We start from the raw sequence: 17,947 nt of genomic DNA, 5'->3' as shown, positions 1-17,947 counted from the left end.
TTTTTTCTTCAGCTACTGTCGTTACAAACGTTTATGTCACATGATGGATTGTATGTCACATGGTGCTGTAACGTTCGACGTGTATTTTCAATTTCATCCGTTTCAGTCACATTTATCCTATTTGGGTAATTTATTGTTGTAGTGGTGTTGAGACACATTTTAGTGTGTTGTGTGTGGGTGTACTAAATAATGTATGGGTGTAAGACACAATACCCTAAGTCACAATTCTGGATGACAAGGTCAAGTGAGCATCAAGGCTAAATGTGAGCATATTGTATATTGAACTTGTCTGTAGTAGTCTCCGCTTTCTATACAGCAAACTATCATAGCCTATATCTATTTATAAGATAAAGAACCTGTGAATATACAGGTGGTATTGCAGGATAGTGTGGGGGAGCAAAAAAAAGGACGATCTTGTGTGATTGTGCTGTGACGGTACTGCTATCAAGCCAAGAAAGTGAACCGAATATGATACGGATGAACCTAACGCTGGCTATTAGAGCCGCACACAGAACACAGAACCGCTGCTACAGCAGAGCTAGCTCGAAGAGGTGGCTCGATAGGCAGAAACAGGACTTCTACACAAGGGAGAGTAAACTAGATAATCTGAGGTCACGTGCTGGATTCAAGCTGGCTCAATTGGATGACGTTTATCATGTGTTCCACAAGAGTGTCCCTCAGCGGATACTGGACCTGGGTTATGCGCCTGGTGCGTGGTCCCAAGTGGCCCGTAAGAGGACGCACCCCGATTCTATTGTGCTAGGTGTTGACATACTGCCGTGCGACCCGCCCTTCGGCGTTAGCTCTATGCAAGCGAACATTTTGTCAAAACGCACTCACCAACTGATACGACAATTTTTCATGGAACAGATATTCATGAATGATAGCCAAGTGGAATCCATGGCACGTAATGACTCCGATACTGAGCAACAACCACAATTTCCTGTAAATATCATCTTAAGCGACATGTATGAACCTTTTCCACAATTATCACCCTCTTTGAATAATCTTACTAATATGCCCTATTACAGGATGAGTAACACATCCGGTCTCAACTTCAAGGATCATTTGAATTCAATTGATTTATGTGATGCCGCATTGATAACTGCAGTAGATCTGCTCGAGCCAGCGGGATCGTTTATATGTAAACAGTTTTCTGGTGCAGAGACTAGTCTATTTGAGAAAAGAATGAAGAAAGTTTTTGACCGTGTTGAAATAACGAAACCTTCTGCATCCAGAGATGAATCCAAAGAGATTTACTTCATTGGTAAAAAGAAGAAGAAAAATGTAGATAAGCTGAACGTTTTCTGTTGAAACAATTGATTTAGAATCTAATATTAGTCCTCCAGTAAATCAATCCGGTAATCCTTTTTAACGCTGACATTCATAATTAACTGTTTTATTAATGATACCCATGATATTCTTTTACATTATAATAAGCTCTTCCTGGATAGGATTATGGCAATTACGATTGATATTTATATTTTGGTAAATACATATTTATAAATGAAAAAAGTACATAAATTTAGAAATTAAGTAACTTTATCACAGCGAGGAAATAGTGTACATATTCCATAAACGATTCATTTATTGAGCTCTACAATAATAAAACATAGATCTCCTTGTTTATGCGACTACTTAAGCGTCTTCCTTTTCGTCCGTTTCTTCTTCCACTACTTCAGCTGTCACAGTGTCTATTGGCTTTTCCTCCTTCATTTCAACTTTAGTAGCTGCTTCACTAGGCTTGGTCTCTAATTTATCATCAAATGGTGTCTCCTTGGTATTTTCAGCCTTGTTTGCTTTCTTATTTTTATTCTTTTTAGTTTTCTTTGGTTCTTGAGGCTTCTCCGTATTTTCCTTTTCATCTAGATCTAGAAGGGGAGCAGAATTTATATTTCTAGGTGGAAGATTGTTATCAAGATCACCTATTCTGGCAGCTAACTTGTCGTTACCCTTATCTAGTACTAGTTTCTCTCTCCATTGCTTTATAACATCTAAAACTTCATCATCATTTAGACCATATGTGTAAGATACAATGGCAGCTTCAGATAGTCTGTCTGATTTTATTAGTAAGTTTTTAATACTCTTGATATCGCCTAATGTCCAGTATGCATCAAATGCTAAATTGTATTTCTGTTGTTCTTCAGCTTGAACAGCCAACTCTGACAATTTATCTTTCAAATTGAATGATGAATATAATAAGAACAAAGAGTCTAAGTCATGAGACTTTTCATAAGCTTCGATGGCATACTTGAAATGGAACTTCTGTAATGCAGCATCACCTAAGGATCTCCATTTTAGTTCACTAGCATCTTCTGTTAGAACACTATGAGCATAATCCAGTTGGCCCACCTTTAATGCCAGATCGAACTTCTGGTCCTTATCAGTAGCAATTTGCAGAGCCTCATCGTAGTATTCTTGGCCTTCCAAAAATCTAGCAATCTTGTTTAATGCATCCTTTTCGGTAATATTAGGCAAGATCGATTCCATAGCTTCCTGAAGTTCACCTCTCAAAGTCAGAGTTTGGAACTCAAGAACTTCGATTGATAATTGATGGCCATACACATGGATTTCCTTGTCTACCAAATAGATCTTGTTATCACGAGGTAGATAGCCAAGGATGTACATTTCTTTAGTATAATGTGCTAAGTTGTGAACCTTACCACCAACAAAGTAGTTCAGACGATTAGAGGATGTTGTGTAAATGAAAACATCACCGACCCACTTACCAGAAGTGACAGTCTCGTTAAGTTCATGTAGCACATCAAACGCTTCATCTACACCTTCTGTCTCATCAACTTCACCTTGTTGGCTCACTTCATAGTAAATATCCTTGTTAAATATCAAGGAATATCCACTACTTCCTTCGTTTTGTTCACTATCCTTGTTCAAGATCATCAACAGCTCGCCGTTGTCAGACCAGATGACATCTTTAGAGTCAACATCGATTCTTCTAACCAAGCTACCAGTTTCCCAGTCAAAGAAATAAGTGAATCCATCGTATTTAGCACCCAATAAAGCACCAGAGAATAGTTTATCAACACCATAAGAGACAGGGATAGACCATGATGTGACCTCCTTGAAATTCTTAAAGTATTTTACTTGACCAGTTTCGTCAATCAGAGCATAACTGTTGGAATCAGGGCCCCAAACGAAGTCTTGACATTTACCAAAGGCCTTATTTCTCCATGCTAGAGCAGTATAAATAATAAACTCACCATCACCAACAACTGTTACAAATCTACCATTTGGAGAATGCTTTAAGATTTGAGGGAAAACATCTACAGAGCCTAGTTCCTTGGTTTGGAGTGGTAATGGCTCATCTTGCTCAACGTCTTCATTACCTCTAATTACCGCAGTAAAAATGTCCGAAACTGAGGCGTTCTTACCACCAGCCCAGACAATTTTACCAACAGGGTCCAGTGACAAGGTTGGCATATCATTACCCAATGACAAAACGGTGAAACCGTTGTCAAAACCAGAGGCAATACAATTCTTGCGGCCAACTGGGTGGGTAGCAATACACCAACTTCTTTCTAGACCAAGATTCAATGTCTTCTCTAGTTTATAAGTAGATGAGTTCCATAGCTTGACTGTACCGTCTTCGGAACCAGAGATGATGATAGGCAACGTTGGATGGAAAACAGCAAATGAAACATTAGACATGTGACCTTCCAAAGTAGCGACGCAAGATTTAGTTTGGTAATCAAAAATCTTAACTGTGGTGTCATCTGAAGAAGTAATCATATAAGGCTTATCAGGTAATGGGTAGTAATCGACATAGTTGACACCCTTTTCTTGGCCAGTGTGTAAGGTAAAGTTTGGTGTTGATTGGCCTAAAGACCAGACTTTAACTTTATGATCTAAACAACCAGATGCAAAAACGTTTGGATCTTTTGGATTGAATGCAACACACATAACAAAATGTTCGTGGCCTTTAAATGTTTGTTCCAGAGACCAGTCATTCTCCCAGTTCCAAAGCTTAACTGTTAAGTCATCACTACCAGTAAGGATATATGGTTTAGATGGGTGGACTGCAATCGAACGGATGTAGTCTGGGTGAGCTACAAAGTCAGCCACCTTTTCACCAGTGTTATAGTTGAATACTCTAACTTTGTTGTCATCACTACCAACAACAATCCAGTTCTTTCTTGTAATGAATTTACCAGCTCTTACAGGGGTATCTGTAACTTGAATACTTCTAACTTCTTGTTGTGTTTCATAGTTCCAGATTTCAACTCTACCAGAGTACAGAGTAGTTAAGACCCATGGTTCGGATGGGTGAAGGTCGATACCCTTGACCCTATTGGACCTCTTGCTGAATGTCTTCTAATTAAAATGATTTCTCTTCCTCAATTTGATGTCAATCATAAATAATAGTGCATATATAATGTGATGATACCATTGTATGGACAAAAATTTGATATAATTGGCAGCAAAAAATAAGGAGTTTTATTTGTTAGTATTTTAAGAACAAAAAGTGGGTATTATAATTGATAATCGAAATGATACCAGGCCTGCTTTACAGTGGTGTCCCGTAGCTTTTTAATGAGACCTCACAACTTAAAACCAATTTCTCCCTTCAAAAAGATTTCTCCATGGTTGCAATTGCATACTTACTATGCGCAAATATCAGTAATAAGTCTTAGGTAATATAACATCTTCTTTATCATTTCAAATAGCAATAGTATCAATATCAATGGAAATTTAAAGTGGTGCACAGGGTACATACCTTTACGTCCAACTTCATCGTTGTTGTCGCAGATTGTTTCCTTGGTCTTTCGGCTTAGCTCAGAAGAATTCAACGAAACTAGCTTACCGTTGTGATTATCAATAAAAGCGTTAAATAATCGGTAGTATAATTGACTTCACGATCCAGCTTTAACATACTATTCAATGGTTGTTGTAACAGGGACCAGTGGCACCTAAGATCAGCTTCCTTGTTCTTGTCGACAATCAGCTTCGTGTTTTTTCCATAGTCTATATATCGTGTTATACGTTGTATATACTCTTTTTGTGCTTTAGCATAATACAAAGAGGAATATGCAAATTTAGGCAGGATTTCGATAATAGTTTGATTATATTATGGCTTTGTATTCATTGCCTCTAAAACAATAAAAGTATTGATGATGCTCACATATACTTATGCATTCTTTTTTTTTGGTATTTTACACTATGTAAGTCGGCTGTGTCGTTTTGATTTTAAATTTTTAAATAATATTAATTATTAATTCAGTAATGTTTTGAATTAGAATTTTAACGTATATATAGATAAAGAAGGATGATGCTTCATTTAGTGACACTCTTTATCTTGGTAGTGAATAAGTTTTCCTGCGGTTTTATAGTACCTCAAATGAACCATGAACAGCCAAGTGATATAGCTAGTCTCGTATGCGCTACACGTATTGAAGATGAAAGGTTTCCAAATATCAAAAAATTTCTAAGTCAATATTTCCAGGCCTGGCAACCTGGATCAAACTCCGGAGGTTACACGGGATTTAAAATATATAAACATTTTCTGTTCCAATTTTTGCCGCCACTGGTTGATAACTCTATAAAGGTCACGTTCTGTAGAGACGGTGTATCGCAATGGACTGTTACGCAAAACATGCAAGAAGATATTGATTGGAATGAATTTATATGTATTTATGATGGGAAGAGTAATATAACGTCATCCTTGAGAACAGCGGCAATTAACGATATAAACAACTATCATTGTTTTAAACTTGCAAGAAGAAAAAAGTATGTAAAAAGGAACTATTCATTCTTTCTACCTGGCAGTTTTATTGGTGGGTTGTATTATTGTAACTTAAGCAAAAACCAAAAAATTCAAATACTTGATTCTTCTACAAGCAACTTAGTTGTTCTTCATTCTAACCCTGTGCCACTGTGTAATGAAAATAACACAATACCATTGCTACCATTAGTTTCCGACGATTTAAGAGGTTATTGGTCTTATTGGTACTCAAAGAAATCCCATAATAAGGTAAAGGAAATTCTTAACGCGAATGTCCATAAAGTTGTTCCTTACATCCATACGTATAATTTTCCTTCCTTCGAGTATAACAAAACGGGATCAATACCAATGTTTTCTGTAAGAGAGCTCTTATTTAATTTGATTACAGCAAACGAATTAGGACTAAATGGTTTAAAAAATGGTATAAGATCGTGGTTCTATGAAGTGTCAGTTACTGAGGATTATAGCAATTTTGATACTAAGCCTATTATTGTGGACGTTATTATCAATACAGTCATAAATGTTCTTGGCCAAGCAGCAAGTACCCCACACAGAGCTTTATACAAGATTTTTAAAGAAAAATAGCGGTAATAACTCTATTTATGTATGTCATTCTATTTAGCAAGTACTAAATCTAAGCATAAAATTAGTAGTGATAAAATCAGCTATATATAATAAAAAAAATAAACTAAAAGGGGAGGTAAATATTAACTAAAAGGCCAGCTTTGTTTGCATTAATGGATAAGAAATAAAAAAATAATCGCGCTGAAAGAATAACAAAATAATACGAATAAATGAAAATAAAAAAATAAAACCATTTTAAAACAGGACATTGTAATGCAAACATTTAGTGATAAAACACGAGATATCTAACACCTAGGTATCTTTTAGTGCAAATAATTGGAATTTTCTAATAGTATCTGTGGGTTACTATAATTCACATTCAAGGAGATTTGCTGACTTTGTAGAGGTACTGCGAAATGAGATATAAAAATGCTATGATAGTAATATGCTTCAATTGGATATGTCGATTAACACCGATCTTATTCATTGCATGTTATTGTTATTTGAGTTCCTGTTCAAGGAGAAAGTAAATGATTCTGTTTCTACATCGGTATCGAATCTTCCCAAGTTTGCGTCGGGCGTAGAGAAAGCATTTTCTGGGTCGGAGTCAAAAGGATTGGTATGTTCTCTTTCAAAATCGTTGTCGCCGTCATAAAAACCATCGTGATTTGATGATGGATCGAGCGTACCTTCCACATTCCTATCGGGAAGAACTGCCTTCTTATTTATAGAACTCTTTGGTTCATTGTAGTTATCCTTGTACCCACGTAATGACAACGCTCTCATAATCTTTCCAGGGAATGAAACTTTCCTTTGAGGCATATCTTTCTTTTCATTTTCAGATGCAGATGTGTTGCTGTTACTGCTGTTGTCCATGAATCCTGCTTCACTCACATCCATGAATGGTGACATTAATCCATTTTGCGCTTCTGGCTTCTCGTTGTGTATCTGATCTTCCCAGTTATCGTGATCCTCAGCAACATTACCTAGAGCCAGTAGTTCGTCAGCAGCAGTGTATTTTCTGTTCTTCTTCTTTTCATTGTAAGGTGATTCAGATGAGAAGGTAGATGGTGAGCCCATATTATCGCCAGAGTAAGGTGAGTCTTCGAATGGATTGGACAAGCCAGTCTTTTGGAATGAAGCTCTGTCGTCCTTGGCAGGCTTGAATCTCAAATCAGGGTTCTTGGAGAATACCATCAGCAATGTGAATGTTAAGATCATTAGCAATAGGATTAAGGAGAAAGCTGCGTTCAAGATGAAGAACACCCAGCCCATGACTGCTGACACTTGGTAGCCTTGCTTGAATAAATCTGAAAAGAACATGAACAAGAATGAATTGATAGAAGTAACCACACATATCAGTATGTTCATGACATTTGTAGGTTTGTCCAGGTATGGTTTATATCTGATGATAGCAATTGTGTAAAAGAAGTCAAAGATGAAAATAGCCAAGGCCTGTGTCTTACCAGACGCCTGTGCAAAGCCAACAAACAAGGATTTCAAAAATAGGTAAGATAGCAACACGCCATTCCACCAGTAGAACTTAGCACTGAACATTGTGTAGAAGAAACCATACTTGTGCAGAACATATTCATCACCGTACAGTAAAGCGGCAGGGTTGTTGTAGAGTCTGATGGATTTTTGACCGTAATGGTAAGTTCTGAAGATAGACCATAGCATCAGGCCGCAGGACAGCACGACGAACAGGCACGCAATAACGATGACGGCTGCTGAGTCACGTTGTGTGAACTCCCAGAAACTGAGGATAGTCAATTGCACGAAGCCGATGTAGATATATCTCAGGATAGCACCTTTCAAGATCAAGCGCCAGTTTTGTCTGAACTCGAAGAACCTCCTCTTGTCCATCCACCCAGCCCTTATGCACAGTTCTATTGCGTACTTAGCGGCGATGATGACGCCGGCCAGTAAGTAACCGCATAATACGAAGAAAGTGAAGCCGGTGGGCACAATGGAGGTTGGTTCGATCTTCATCTGGTATCCCAGTCTTTTGATGCCTCTGAAAATCATAGTGTTCTGGTTACCGTACAGGACTTCCTCTGCTCTTTTGTAGACGGTTGATGATCTGATGTAGTCGATGGCTCTCTGGGTCAGCACACTCTGTGTCTTGGAAGTCAGGTACAAGTCAGGGGTTCCGCCTGTGGACTGCACGTACCATCTGAAGATCTTCTGCATGAACGTCACTCTGATCAGGCCCATTGACCACACCAGGTTCTCCGTCCATGCGGCGGCGATCGGTGGCACCCTATGGACGTGCTGCATGCAGACGACCACGACGGACTGGAAGTACAGGAAGAGCAGCATGGTGTTAGCGGAGATGTGGGAGGCGGCTCTGGAGTTACCGAAAGTGGACAAGGTAGCGGACAGCAGCAGGCCGATACCAGCGATCACTGCGCTCACCCACTTGATTGCGGTCTGAGACACTGTTTTACCGTTGCTGAAGAACACTTGCACACAGGCCAGGTACTGGTTTTCGGGGCTGTATATCCTCACCTTAGCGAAAGCATCGATGTCAGGGACGTGGTACGCAATGCCTGGGATTTCGTTGACGTACTCCTCTGAGATGTACTGGATGGACTCTATCTGGATGTTACCTGGGTGCACGGGGCAGAACTGCTTCCAGTTGATGTTACACAGGTCCACTTCCTTTGTGATGATCTTGAAACCGTAGGCGTAGACATCGATCAAGGCGTAGACATAGGAGTTGATGGATGTGGTCATGTCCAGGTTGTAGAACAACGACCTGTCATCCGGGTTGAACTTGACGTCGAAACTGTTGGCTTGCAGCTGAGAGTTCTCCATACAAGTGACCAGAGAGGTCGCATACAGACTTCTCTTAGCTAAGGCCTCTCCAAAGAGAAGCATAAATAACCAACACCACAACATCTTTAATGCTCGTTTTCTTGTTTGTAATTTTTTTATTTGAGTATTGAGGATACTGTTTTCAAAATGTTACGGACCTGTTTCAAGTATGTTAATAGTTTGAAATATTATTTTTAAGTATACTTTGAAATATATATTTTGAAATAGATTGTCTGGAAATGCTATGCAAATCTTTTTATAAGGGTCATTTTGTAAGGGTGATCAATCAATTTCATTTTTTTATCACTTATACTTCCTAAAATGACGTTGATGAGCTCCATCGTGAGTTCCCCCAGTCTTCCGGGTCTCTCTACTGCTAGTCTCAAGTGGGTTTCTAGTTAGTCTAGTTAGTCTCTAGTTAGTCTCTAGTGCTAATCGCAGAGTACCAATCGCAGAGTACCAAGTCTCAACCCACACAATCGCATCGCTTCCCTCTTCCTCTGCCAGGAGCATAGAAACCTTCCATTTTGTAAATCAATTATCCCAATCAGGGAATCCAATGGTCCAGCTGCACGCGAGACATAATCCCGCACAAGAACAAGGCTTTGCTCCCTCACCTCACCCCACTTCCTCACTTCCTCATCTGATTTCTCTCTTCCCCATGGGAAAAACTCATCACATATGACGGTATCATTGCGGGATTTCTGGGATTGTAATAATATACGATATACCTTACCACGTCTGTCATATGCGACGTGTGGCGGTACACGCCTCCTCCATGGACCCTTGCTGCATCGGCATCTCGCCTTTCGGGATATCTCCTGCGGAGTTTAGGTTTTTCCGATGGGGATCTGCATTCATTAAAAGGAACCCATTCCACTGCATACAAATACTATTGCGAAGAGGGAAGGGAAAAAAAAAGAAATACTATTGAAAGCCTATAACAAAAAATTTTCTTAATAGTAATAGTAGTCAACAAAAGACCACCAGATCAGTAGATGAGATGAGTGATGCTGGCGATTCGAAGCTGGCGAAAGAGCAGAGCGATGCTTCAACTGGAACTTGCAATGGTAATGGTACTGGTAATGGTACTGGCAGTGGCACTGCCACTGCCAATGCTACCACCACTCCCACTCCTACTCCTACTTCCATTCCCACGGCCGCTGGTAGTGTAACCGATGTAACTGCGACGTCCTCGATGGTGCTTGCGAAGCTGGACGATATCTCCAGCAGGCTCACCATGTTGGAGTCTAATTTCAACAATGTGTTCAGCAAGATCAACGACCAGAACTCGATGATCCTGGACCTGAAGCAGAACAACTCGCACGCGTTCCTGCGGTTGTCCTCGAAAGTGAACAAGCTGGAGACGCATGTGGCTGCGCTCGCAAGCAACAACCCGCAGTCCGCGTTTGTCACAGACCTGCTGAACTCTATCACGAATGTGAGCAGCTCATACCTGCGGAAGATGAAGCACAATGGCGCGGAGAACCTGAACGTGCAATTGAGCACGCACGAGAACGGGTTCGTGCACCCAACGCCCAACGACTCCCCAAACATGATGGGGCCCATATACTACAACCAGATAGAGACCAGCAAAGCCCGTGGACAATTGAAGTCGCTGAACAGGAAGAAGACGTTCACGCTGAACCCGAACGGTATAAAGAAGAGGAGGCTGGGCCATCACCACGGCAACAGCGGCAGTAGGTCCAATAACTTGAATGTCACCTTCGATATCACGGGTCAGGTGGGTCAGCCTGGCTACGACACCTCTTTGAACTCGGCGACTCCTAATAACCATGCGATGACACCTTCTAATGTCATAAGCTCATCGAACTCTTACTCCGAACTACAATCGTTGAATGGATTGCAAAGCAACACTACTGCGTCGGATGGCAGAACACTGTCACCTGTGAACACAGTACAGGCCCTCAAGACACCCTATCTGACCGCTACAAATCAGCATAGTCTAAATCATGGATCATTGAATAATTATAACTTGAATTTTCCACAATTCTTGGACAACACGAATAGCGTTACATTGTCGAGGTTGGGGTCATCGTCGCCCGTGGAGAAAAGAGATGGCATAGTCATGTCGCACTCGGCTCCCCAGTTAGATAATGGTTCAATTACATACCCTGACAATCGTCTTCACATAAGGAATCAGGCTTCGCAGGATATCTTGGGCGGTGCGTCTCAAGGGCAACCTCAAAAGATTAATAACATTGATGAAGACGGGTACCAAGAAGACGATGAAGAGGAAGAATCAGAGTTGAATAAGCATAAGAACAAAGTTGGTAATCTCAAGTATAACACGACACTTACTGACTCACACTCGATCAATGATGATAGAAAACCTACAGTTAATGTCTACGCCAGTACAGGTCACCCTGTCAATAATACCAAGAGTGAATATCTTGAAGATGATGAGTCTAATGACAGTGATAACTCGCATGAGACTGATGAAGAATCTGAGGATGAAGTGGAAGAATACGATGAAGAGGATGATATGGTAAACGAAGAGGATAGACAGCCTTATAGCAGGAAGCCAAAGGAACCAGCAAGTGAGAGGAAACGGAAAAAATTGAGAAAGATCAACAAGTACCGTAACAATGTTATAGAACCAAGAAAGAAGGATGACAAGGAGAAGGATGCCCAAAATAGTGATCTAAATTATATGTTGCTGAAGGCACCATCCAGTGTAAAGACCATCTGGGAAGAATACGTTAATGGTATAGATGGTAACCCTTCCATTAGAGGGTTGGAAGAGAAGTATGGTAATAAATGGCGTATAAAGAGAAACAAAAAGACATTTTCAAGAAGAAAACGTCTGTACAAATTCATTCTCAACGGTATCGATAAGGGCAAAACTGCTGACGAGATGATCGACATGTTAGAGAAGCAGAGACTGTATAGGGATGAGAATGGTGAGATCAAGAGAAGAACGATCGGTTGGCTGCAACAGAGCCTGATAGGAATATGAGGTACATCCACAGATAACAAGTTAATATTCTAATGGAGCTTTTTTATAGAATTCACAATAAGCAATAAGCGTCTATCTTCTATAATATAAAATGTAACAATAAAAAAAAATGATAATTAAACGGGTAGTATAATAGCTCTCTCTCCTATGTAGAACTTTCTATTCATGCGTTTTCATTCTTCACAAGAGATATGCGCTCTCTGCGCCCATTGTTACTCATTCTTCACAAATTTTCTTTCTTTTTTTTTACGGATCTAGGTTGGATCAGATCTGGCCGAGATCCACTTTTTCGAGGGTCCTTTCCCTGAACGCCTTCTGCGTACATTTCTTAGCTGGATATGTTTGACAATAATTGACACTAAACAAATATAGCGAAATAGCCAAGATTATATACTCCCCATTATAAATATCACAAAGGATGTGTTAAATATAGAGATATTCTCAAGTCTATAATTATCTTACCTGAGGCCACACAGTGGGATATTGAAAATGGTGGCGGGTGTTGTTATTTCCCAGTTATACTTGTATTAGATGAGCCACTTTTGTAATTAAAAATGTGGTGTCTGTTTGGTGCATTATTCGTCACTTTTTCTTACCAGACAGGAACAGTGTGTAGTCGCAATGCTCTCCTGTAGCCCATTCAGTTAGCAGGCATTTTGCAAAAATAGCTCAACCTTTTTTCCTGTTAAGAGGAGTTCCAGCTAAAGCTCCTTCATGTAAACTAAACGGGCAAGCCATATTTAGGGGAACATCAGTTTTGCACGGAAATATCAAGGATGCATCCATTGTGGACTACAGTATTCTAAAATTATATCATTGAATGATCAGTGTGTACTACTGGTAAAGGCAGCACCCCCTTACAATTGTCCTAAGAATGACTTTACGATGACGTTCTGCTGCGCACAATCGACTTGCGAATACCTTGCCAGTACTCATTTCATTAGCCTTGATAATGCAAATTGGTTAGGCTGGAGAGATGAAAGTAAAATTCCACAACAATTCTGCTCGTATCGGTATCACAACTATAAGATGATCACTACATGCTATTGACACCGACATGGAATTTACTGAAATAACTACTTGGGCTCACCCGACTCCAAGCTATAAACACGTTTATTAAGGGAAAAGTAGTTATATCCGTTGGTATTTTTATGGTGCAAGAGGTCCTGATCCTCAGACAATAAGGTGGACTTTAGAATGCCAATACGGGGGGACTTGGATATTAACTAATTGGGTATCTAAAATTCATAAATCCATTCCGTTTGAGTTTCTTGTTATATAAAAAGAATGAAGTCTATAATTGATGCTTGCTTCATCTACAAGAAAAGCTCTCCGTAATAGAAAGTGAAGTGAATTTATAATTCAAAATCCTCTATTTATCTAATTTAAGAAAGAAACATGGGTTTGTTCGATAAAGTTAAGAAGGCGTTTGATGACAATAAGGGTGGAGATGATGCCAATAATAATGACAATGACTATATCAAAAAGGCTGAAGGCTACTTAGGAGAGGAACGTGTAAACCAATTCAAAAGTAAAATTGGTGAAGACAATTTCGATAAACTAGAGAATACGGTTAGAAATCAATTCTCAAAAACCTCGATAGACGACAGCGACAAGAAGAATAACACCTCTTACAGCAATGATAACTATGGAGACGACTCCTACGGTTCCTCAAACAAGAACCAGTCCTCTTATGGAGACGACTCTTATGGATCTTCCAATAAGAACTCTTACGGAGACGACTCCTACGGTTCCTCAAACAAGAACAAGTCCTCTTACGGAGATGATTCTTACGGATCTTCCAATAAGAACTCTTATGGTGACGACTCTTATGGCTCATCTAACAAGAACAAGTCCTCTTACGGAGATGACTCCTACGGTTCCTCAAACAAGAACAAGTCCTCTTACGGAGATGATTCTTATGGATCATCTAACAAGAACTCTTACGGAGATGACTCCTACGGTTCCTCAAACAAGAACAAGAACTCTTACGGAGACGACTCTTATGGATCTTCCAATAAGAACAAGTCCTCTTACGGAGACGACTCCTATGGCTCATCTAACAAGAACAAGTCCTCTTACGGAGATGATTCTTACGGATCCTCCAATAAGAACTCTTATGGTGACGACTCCTATGGCTCATCTAACAAGAACTCTTATGGTGACGACTCTTATGGATCTTCCAATAAGAACAAGTCCTCTTATGGTGACGACTCCTATGGCTCATCTAACAAGAACTCTTATGGTGACGACTCTTATGGCTCATCTAACAAGAACTCTTATGGTGACGACTCTTATGGATCTTCCAATAAGAACAGGTCCTCTTACGGAGACGACTCTTATGGCTCATCTAACAAGAACAAGTCCTCTTATGGTGACGACTCCTATGAATCTTCCAACAAGAACAAGTCCTCTTACGGAGACGACTCTTATGGATCATCTAACAAGAACAAGTCCTCTTACGGAGATGATTCTTACGGATCCTCCAATAAGAACTCTTATGGTGACGACACTTATGGCTCATCTAACAAGAACTCTTATGGTGACGACTCTTATGGATCTTCCAATAAGAACAAGTCCTCTTATGGTGACGACTCCTATGGCTCATCTAACAAGAACTCTTATGGTGACGACTCTTATGGATCTTCCAATAAGAACAAGTCCTCTTATGGTGACGACTCCTATGAATCTTCCAACAAGAACAAGTCCTCTTACGGAGACGACTCTTATGGATCTTCCAATAAGAACAGGTCCTCTTACGGAGACGACTCTTATGGCTCATCTAACAAGAACAACTCCTCTTATGGTGACGACTCCTATGGCTCATCTAACAAGAACTCTTATGGTGACGACTCCTATGGCTCATCTAACAAGAACTCTTACGGAGACGACTCTTATGGATCTTCCAATAAGAACAAGTCCTCTTATGGTGACGACTCCTATGGCTCATCTAACAAGAACTCTTATGGTGACGACTCTTATGGGTCATCTAACAAGAACAAGAACTCTTACGGAGACGACTCTTATGGATCTTCCAATAAGAACAAGTCCTCTTATGGTGACGACTCCTATGGCTCATCTAACAAGAACTCTTATGGTGACGACTCTTATGGGTCATCTAACAAGAACAAGAACTCTTACGGAGACGACTCTTATGGATCTTCCAATAAGAACAAGTCCTCTTATGGTGACGACTCCTATGGCTCATCTAACAAGAACAAGTCCTCTTACGGAGATGACTCCTACGGTTCCTCAAACAAGAACAAGTCCTCTTACGGAGACAACTCTTACGGAGACAATTCATATGGATCAAACAGGAACTCCTACGGCAATGATAACTATGGCTCTAATCAAGATTCTAATAATCGTTACTAAGTTGTCTAAAAGTATAATTTTTTATGTAAATTTAATAGAATGCTATACTACTCAATATATTCAATGTACATCGCAGCTCATATTAAAGAGTACTGGTCACTATATTGGCAGATGTAATTTGTCACCTAAATGTTAAAATTTGAAAAAAAATATTTCTGAAAAATTTCCGGATTCTCGATGATTGATCAGTGACAATCTGACCCAGCAACTCCCAACCAAGCTGTAATGTGCCAACAATTGGTCGAACAATGGAGGACTTCATCACAGTTGACAAATCAAACGAGTAACAAAAATTCTGTTGGGTCTTCTCTTCAACGTTTTAGTGGGTATTTATCTTGTAAATTTTTGTCTAGCTGATACAACAATAGTATTGCCATTTTATTAAGATAGTTGAATGGCAAAAGAGAGTTAACAAGCTATTTATTTAGGAGATAAGCCGAATTATACTATTGGCTGCTGACCATACATACTGAGCACACACATACTATCACATCGATTATGAAAACATGTTAAGGCTTTCCATACCCACACTTAGTAATAGAGCATTACAGTCATCGCATATCATCATATCAAATAAGAGAGTTGTATTCTCGAGGATAAAATTAGGCTACGCACTACAGCGTTATAACTTCACTACAAGTTCAATTAGAAACGCTTCAAATAAAGCAGATGAGGACAAAATAGAAGAGCATGGGCATGGCCATCATCATAATCACGATCATGGCCACATCCATACACATAACTCAGTACATGATTCTGAAGATTCTGACCACAGACATGTCCATATGAAGCAATCAGAAACGGAGCAAAATGACACCTATAGCATAAGATCAATACTAAAACATTCCCATACACACTCTCCTAAAGCGACCTATTTAGGAACCCCGAAGGCGGCGAAGGCGCCAGCAACTCATATACATAGCCATATGCATCATCATGGCCATGGGCACACACATTCACATTCAGGTGGTAACCCACTGCTAGTGCTAAGTGCGGAAGAGATTCGAAAGAATGCTGGTGTAAGAATCACGTGGATTGGACTGGGATTAAACGTAGCTATAGCTATTGGTAAGTTTATTGGTGGTATTGTTTTTCATTCACAAGCATTGTTTGCAGATGCCATCCATGCATTAAGTGATATGGTAGCTGATTTTTTAACTTTGTTTTCTGTTGATTTAGCCTCCAACAAGCCATCCCAAAAATATCCCTACGGATATGGTAAAGTGGAAACCGTTGGTTCATTAGCAGTTTCTACTATATTGGCCATGGCAGGTCTATCTATTGGATGGACTTCAATCTGTGCTCTCGTTGGCCCCTATGTTCCCCATGCAATCATTGAATCACTGCACCAGATCGGGCTAGCTAACGCATCTCACCACCATCATCATACTGTAGAAGAAATTACAAAAGAAGTGACAGATATAAATGCGGCATGGATTGCTGCGGCATCTATTGCAGCCAAAGAATGGGTCTTCAGAGCAACAAGAAAAGTAGCTATTGAGACAAATTCAAATGTACTAATGGCGAATGCCTGGCACCATCGTGTTGATTCTCTCACGTCATTTGTGGCTCTTATAACTATTACAGCTGGTCATTTATTCAGTATTCAATCGCTAGATACAATTGGTGGGCTAATTGTTTCTATTCTAATTTTGAAAGCTGGTGTACATGGTATGACTATGTCCCTCCGTGAACTTGTTGACGAAGCGGTACCCTCGAGTGATCCAAGATATATCGAAGTTGAGACTATTATTGATGAAACTCTTGCAAAGCTTGTAACCAATAACAACTCTAAGATACCATATAAGATAAAGGAACTAACTGTTTTACCATCTGGTCCAAATTTGAGGGCACATTTAACTCTAACAGTACCTCTCCAACGTTGGAATAATGTACTTGACTTGGGCGAATTTGAGCTTATTTCTGCTCACCTTAGAAAAATATTATCGGAAGAGTTGCCTTCCCTAATTAAGATTGATATAGAGTATGTTGAAGAAGTGGATGAAAAGGATCTCATAGATGAAAAAAATGAGTTGGAGCAAAAAAATTGATTTTGCTATTACATCTCAATAATTTGTTAAGTTTTTTGTTTTTGTTTTTATAGAAGGTATGATACAGGACGCATATATTTATATTAGCATTCTAGGACAGAATGCGCTATTCCATAGAGTAGATATCACATATTTATTATAATGTTACATTTTTTTTATTAGGTTATCATATAAAAATATTTCGATGGTATCCTACTGAATATCTCAAACTATATTTAATAAGATCACACTGTTTGATTTATATAATAGTCATTGCTGAGATACCTTAAGTTATAATTCATATATTCTATTATTATCCCTTTAAAGCTAAACTATAAATAAGATTAATAATTTTTAATATCTAATTTATCACAAGGATAAAAACAGTCGATTTCACATACGGTTTAGAAATCAACAGTTCTATTATTAAAGCTTGATGTT

General features: G+C 39.4%; 7 protein-coding genes across 7 annotated transcripts; 5 read left to right on the top strand and 2 right to left on the bottom strand.

The window, feature by feature from the left end:
* Positions 1-468: 468 nt before the first annotated feature.
* Positions 469-1,314, top strand: MRM2 (21S rRNA (uridine2791-2'-O) methyltransferase; the record flags this gene model as incomplete). Its single annotated transcript, XM_065626626.1, has 2 exons — positions 469-968; positions 1,032-1,314. The coding sequence occupies 2 exons, from the start codon at positions 469-471 to the stop codon at positions 1,312-1,314; spliced, it is 783 nt and encodes a 260-aa protein (XP_065482698.1).
* Positions 1,315-1,638: 324 nt separating this feature from the next.
* SEC27 (coatomer subunit beta') lies at positions 1,639-4,750 on the bottom strand (the record flags this gene model as incomplete). The annotated part of the gene is made up of 2 exons (XM_447187.1): positions 1,639-4,329; positions 4,733-4,750. The coding sequence occupies 2 exons, from the start codon at positions 4,748-4,750 to the stop codon at positions 1,639-1,641; spliced, it is 2,709 nt and encodes a 902-aa protein (XP_447187.1).
* A 531-nt stretch (positions 4,751-5,281) lies between these two features.
* Positions 5,282-6,322, top strand: GVI51_H08811 (uncharacterized protein; the record flags this gene model as incomplete). The annotated part of the gene is made up of 1 exon (XM_447186.1): positions 5,282-6,322. The coding sequence occupies one exon, from the start codon at positions 5,282-5,284 to the stop codon at positions 6,320-6,322; it is 1,041 nt and encodes a 346-aa protein (XP_447186.1).
* A 462-nt stretch (positions 6,323-6,784) lies between these two features.
* On the bottom strand, positions 6,785-9,205 carry GVI51_H08789 (transient receptor potential ion channel family protein; the record flags this gene model as incomplete). Its single annotated transcript, XM_447185.1, has 1 exon — positions 6,785-9,205. One exon carries the CDS (start codon positions 9,203-9,205, stop codon positions 6,785-6,787), a length of 2,421 nt encoding a protein of 806 aa, XP_447185.1.
* Positions 9,206-10,124: 919 nt separating this feature from the next.
* On the top strand, positions 10,125-12,101 carry HOT1 (Hot1p; the record flags this gene model as incomplete). The annotated part of the gene is made up of 1 exon (XM_447184.1): positions 10,125-12,101. The coding sequence occupies one exon, from the start codon at positions 10,125-10,127 to the stop codon at positions 12,099-12,101; it is 1,977 nt and encodes a 658-aa protein (XP_447184.1).
* Positions 12,102-13,499: 1,398 nt separating this feature from the next.
* Positions 13,500-15,476, top strand: DDR48 (DNA damage-responsive protein 48; the record flags this gene model as incomplete). Its single annotated transcript, XM_447183.1, has 1 exon — positions 13,500-15,476. One exon carries the CDS (start codon positions 13,500-13,502, stop codon positions 15,474-15,476), a length of 1,977 nt encoding a protein of 658 aa, XP_447183.1.
* A 506-nt stretch (positions 15,477-15,982) lies between these two features.
* On the top strand, positions 15,983-17,527 carry MMT2 (cation diffusion facilitator family transporter; the record flags this gene model as incomplete). The annotated part of the gene is made up of 1 exon (XM_447182.1): positions 15,983-17,527. One exon carries the CDS (start codon positions 15,983-15,985, stop codon positions 17,525-17,527), a length of 1,545 nt encoding a protein of 514 aa, XP_447182.1.
* Positions 17,528-17,947: the final 420 nt, after the last annotated feature.

Source organism: Nakaseomyces glabratus, chromosome H (genome assembly GCF_010111755.1).
Source record: "Nakaseomyces glabratus chromosome H, complete sequence".
In the NCBI taxonomy this organism is placed as follows: domain Eukaryota; kingdom Fungi; phylum Ascomycota; class Saccharomycetes; order Saccharomycetales; family Saccharomycetaceae; genus Nakaseomyces; species Nakaseomyces glabratus.
This window is presented reverse-complemented; position numbering and strand designations above follow the sequence as displayed.